The sequence below is a fragment of the Mustela putorius genome, unplaced genomic scaffold (assembly GCF_011764305.1).
Source record: "Mustela putorius furo isolate JIRA1106 unplaced genomic scaffold, ASM1176430v1.1 tig00003875_pilon_pilon_pilon, whole genome shotgun sequence".
Taxonomy (NCBI): Eukaryota; Metazoa; Chordata; class Mammalia; order Carnivora; family Mustelidae; genus Mustela; species Mustela putorius.
Genome location: NW_025422026.1, coordinates 5,956,269 through 5,960,496, shown reverse-complemented (window position 1 = coordinate 5,960,496; position 4,228 = coordinate 5,956,269). Strand labels below are relative to the sequence as shown.

Genomic DNA, 4,228 nt, shown 5'->3' with positions numbered 1-4,228 from the left:
GCAGGACCTTTGCCATGCAAACAGATTTTCTAAATTGGCCAGGCCCCTGGAAAGGCCTTCCCACTCGGCTCCGGTTAGGGTCTTGGGAGGGGAGGTGTGGGAAAGGGAGTGGTCAGCGGAGGTGTGAGGTTTGCCCCCTGCAGGGCCTCTGCCTTCGGATCCCACTCTCTGCGGCCAAATGCTGGCCAGGGTGCGCTCCGCCGCCTGAACGACACGGCCCTGCCGCCCGCCGGGTCTGAGTACCCCCCACCTTCCCGGCCCAGCCAAGCGCTGGAAAGGATCTCCGAGATGGTTTCAAAACAAACCTATCAGTATCCACGGCTAAACAGACCCGGGTGTGTCCATGCAGGGGACTATCCCTGGGCGGTAAGAAGCAGGGATGCCCGAAACCACGTGGCTAAACCCTGAAAATGCTCTGACCGGGGAAAGAAGCCGGACACCAGGGGCTTCATGTTGTGTGGTTCCGCTCATGCAAAATGTCCGGAACAGGCAGATCGAGGGAGGCGGGAAGGAGAGGAGTGTGCTGGGGAGGGGGGATGGCGTAATGGGGAGGAGGCTGCTAATGGGCACAGAGTTTCTTTGGGGGGTGGTGCAAATGTTCTCAGTCTAGGGGTGCCTGGGCAGCTTAGTCAGTTAAGCGTCTGCCTTTGCGTCCTGGGAATCGAGCCCCGCATCTGGGCTCCCTGCTCAGTGGGGAGCCTGCTTCTTCCTCTCTCTCTGCCGCTCCCCTGGTTTGTGCTCTTTCTCTCTCTTCAAATAAAATCTTAAAAAAAAAAGTTCTCAATTCAGACAGTGGTGATGGGTGCATAACTCTATGAATACACTAAAACCACTGAATTATAAAGTTGAATTTGATGGTACATAAACTATCTCAATAAATCATGAAGGCCTGTATTTCAAAGATGCTTGAGGGAAAGGGGAGAACTCCGTACCCATCCACAGAGGGCCTTTGGGCCTCGGCTACTGCCCTGCACCCCCCCCCCCCGCGACCTCTGACTGCTTCCTATACCCCTTGAGCAAGGCCAGGGTCAAGGCTTTCCTCTTCCCCATGCAGCACATCCCTGATCAGAATCCAGCAGTGTAGTCAGGAGTATGGTTCCAGGCCAGCTGTGTGACTCCAGAGGCGACCCCCATGAGTCTTTCCATCCCAGCTAGGCCGCCGGGAGGTCACACTTACACGAACCTGGGACTGACTCACTGATGTTAGTTTATGTCCCTAAACCACCAGGGAGAGAAGTGAAGGAGATGAGAAAAACCCCAAGGTCTAGGCCATGATGCTATAGCACAGGGGGAGAAAGGGATTGGGACGCCTGACGTGAACCCTTGGTAGCTGGTGTCCCCTCAGCCCGCAGAGCTGGTAAAATCCTACTGGGCATTAGAACTCAGATTCTGAATTCATATCAGGACTCGAGTGTCCATCCTTGGTTTATTCTTCTATAAGATGGTGATTTGGGTATAAATTGTGTAAAGGACCCAATACACAGAAAGTACTAATGGCAACGTATTTTCTGCAGAGATCCTTGGGTTTTACCCAACTCCCACCAGGTTCAAAGAAAAGATGGACAGACCCTCATATGCAGCAACTCCCCCTTCCAGGCTGAACTTGGGGAATGGGAGATGCTAAGCCAGGGGTGGGGGCAAGGAGGAACGGGCCTGAGCCTGTGTGTCCTGAGGGCTGAAGTCGGCAAGGGACCCTCTTGATTCTTCCAGGTTCTTCTTTGGAGAGGGGGTGGGAGCTTTGTGCCCGTGTAGAGAAAGAAGAACCGGTCAATGGACACCAGCACGTTTATTCACAAATAAATAAATACATACTAGGCAGGCACCTCCTGCCGGCCTCCCAGGGTCTACCTACGGGTCCTTCCATTGAGGGAAGGGCTGGGGAGGACCGTCCTGGGTGGGGACAGGCTCCCCCTCTCAGGAACGCGTATGCCAGTATCACAGGGGCCCCCTCCCAGGAAAGGGAGTCTGGAGAGCGGCCGTTTTGAAGGTGCCGAGGCTGAGAAGGCCTCGATGCTCACAGACAGGGTGTCAGTTACAGGGAGTCACTTCAACGATTCAGGCGGGCGGCCACTCCAGCGGCGAAAGGGGCATCCAGGTCTCCAGCAGGGCCAGCACGTCGCCAGGAAAGAGCTGCGGGGAGGAAACAGTTACCATCCGCGCTGGCTGCCCAGTGTGGGTGTCCGCGCCCAGGGGCTCCCCTCTCAGGGGACCTTTGGCGGGGAACAGGCCCCTGTTCCCGGCGTGTCCTCTCCCTCCCGTCCCCGCTTGAGCGCTGGGGGACACACCAGTTACACTACTCGGGACAGCATGCATACCAGGCAGGCTGCCGGTGGGGGTGCCGCGGAGTGAGTGGCCCCGCAGGGGGAGCTGCGCACCTGGCTCGCGGATAGCAGGTAGCGCCGCCCACGACGGCGCCGGGAGGGAGTCCCGCGCGGGAAGGAGGTACTCACCGGAGACGAGGGGTCCAGTTCCATTGTCTGCGATTCCGGACACGCCGCCTTGTCGTAGAGCACCGGCGGGTCTCGAGGCTCGGGCGCCCCCAGTGCTACGGGACAGGCGGGCGAGGACCCCCACGTCGCGGCGGAGCCCAGGGCCGGGGCGCGCGCCGCCACCTGCGCCTGCACCTGCGTCTGCGCCTGCGCGGGGCCGCCGTCGGGGCAGAGCGGGCAGCCCCGAGGGGTCGCCGCGTCGCTGCGCCGCCGTCGCCGCCGCTGCTGCTGCAGGCTCTCCTCGCTGAGGCCCAGCACGGCCGACAGGTGGCCGATGTAGCGGATGGCCAGGCGCAGCGTCTCGATCTTGGTGAGGCTCTGGCCGGCGGGCGCCACGGACGGCGGCAGGAAGCGGCGCAGCTCGTGCAGGGCGCGGGCGAGGGTGCGCATGCGCAGCTTCTCGCGCTCGCTGGCGCTCTGCCGCTGCCCCGAGCCCAGGCGGCTGCCCCGGGCGCCTCGCCTCCCCGCGCTCCGGGCTCTGGGGCCCGCGTGGGTGCCGGGCTGCCCGGGGCTCGGCTCCGGGCTGCCGGCCGGGACGCTGCCCCAGGAGTCCGGGGACGAGGCCGGGGAGCACCCGCAGTCCCTGTCGGAGGGCGGCGGAGGCCGAGCGGGGCCCCATCCCGGGGAGAGGAGCCAGGACTCGGAGAGCGGCGGGCACAGGGACTGGGCCATGGCGGCGGTGGCGCGTCTGCGGGGCGGCGGCCGGCGACCGCTTTATCCCGAGCCCGAGGTGTGAAGTGGCCCCTTCCAGGCCGCATCAGCACTTCAAAGCGGGCTCGGGGCCTGTAGGGGGCGGGGCCTGACCCTTTGAACAAACGGGGGTGCAGAAGGTGCGGGCCGAGGGCTGCCCCAGGTTGGCCTCACCTGGGTCCTCGACTGGGCACCTGGCCCAGCCGCTTGGGCTCTTGCCTGCACGTAGTGGCCCGAGCTGCCTGGCGTGTTGGGCCAGCTCAGGAGGTTAATGGAAGCGCAGTCAGGGAACTGGACGTATAGGACCTAGATCTGGGCTGCCTTCACCTGTTGGGACCTTGTGCAGATTCTTAACGTTTTCTTGCAAATTTGTTCCCAGTTTGTACAATGGGGAGCCTTGGGGCATGCTGCAACCAGATCTGTAGAATCTGTAGGATGGGAACCCTGAATGGGGCCCTGATCCCTGCTAGAGGTGAGAGGAACAGTAACCCATTTCTGCTCCTGGACATGGCCTTACCCGGTGGTGGTGGTGGTGGTGGTGGGACCGAGGAGGCAATATGAGGAAACTATTCCACCCCAGTCCAACAAGCTAGCCAAATCTGGTCATGTTGCCATACCGTCGGACCTGGAGGAGGGGAAGCCTGATGCCCTCCAGGACACCCTCAGCCTGGCGGAATCCAGTTGCCGCCACTGGCCTCTAGCTGGTATTCCACCACTTTGGGGCAGGCAGAGAAGAATTTGCCACTGAAATGTGAGTGGACGTAACACAGAAAAAGCATTTAACAAAATCCATACCCCTTCATGATAAAAATTCTCAGCCAGCTAGCAACAGAGGGGAACTTTCTCAACCTGATAACAGGCATCTGCAAAGAACCCAAGGCTAATACCGTACTCCACAGTGCATTTCCCGTAATGCTGAGAACAAGGCAGGGATGTCTGCTCCTACCTGGGGCTACTTAGCATTGTCCTGGAGGGCCTAGCTTGTGCAATAACAAAAGAGAAATAAAAGGCATACAGACTGGAAAGGAAGAAATAAAACTGTTTCCATT

At 60.4% G+C, this 4,228-nt stretch overlaps 1 protein-coding gene across 1 annotated transcript; it reads right to left on the bottom strand.

Moving 5' to 3' along the window:
• Nucleotides 1–1,767: 1,767 nt before the first annotated feature.
• On the bottom strand, nt 1,768–3,242 carry MESP1 (mesoderm posterior bHLH transcription factor 1). The gene is made up of 2 exons (XM_045067192.1): nt 2,451–3,242; nt 1,768–2,130 (listed from the first exon to the last, which is right to left on the bottom strand). Exons 1-2 carry the CDS (start codon nt 3,159–3,161, stop codon nt 2,056–2,058), a joined length of 786 nt encoding a protein of 261 aa, XP_044923127.1. The 5' UTR covers nt 3,162–3,242; the 3' UTR covers nt 1,768–2,055.
• Nucleotides 3,243–4,228: the final 986 nt, after the last annotated feature.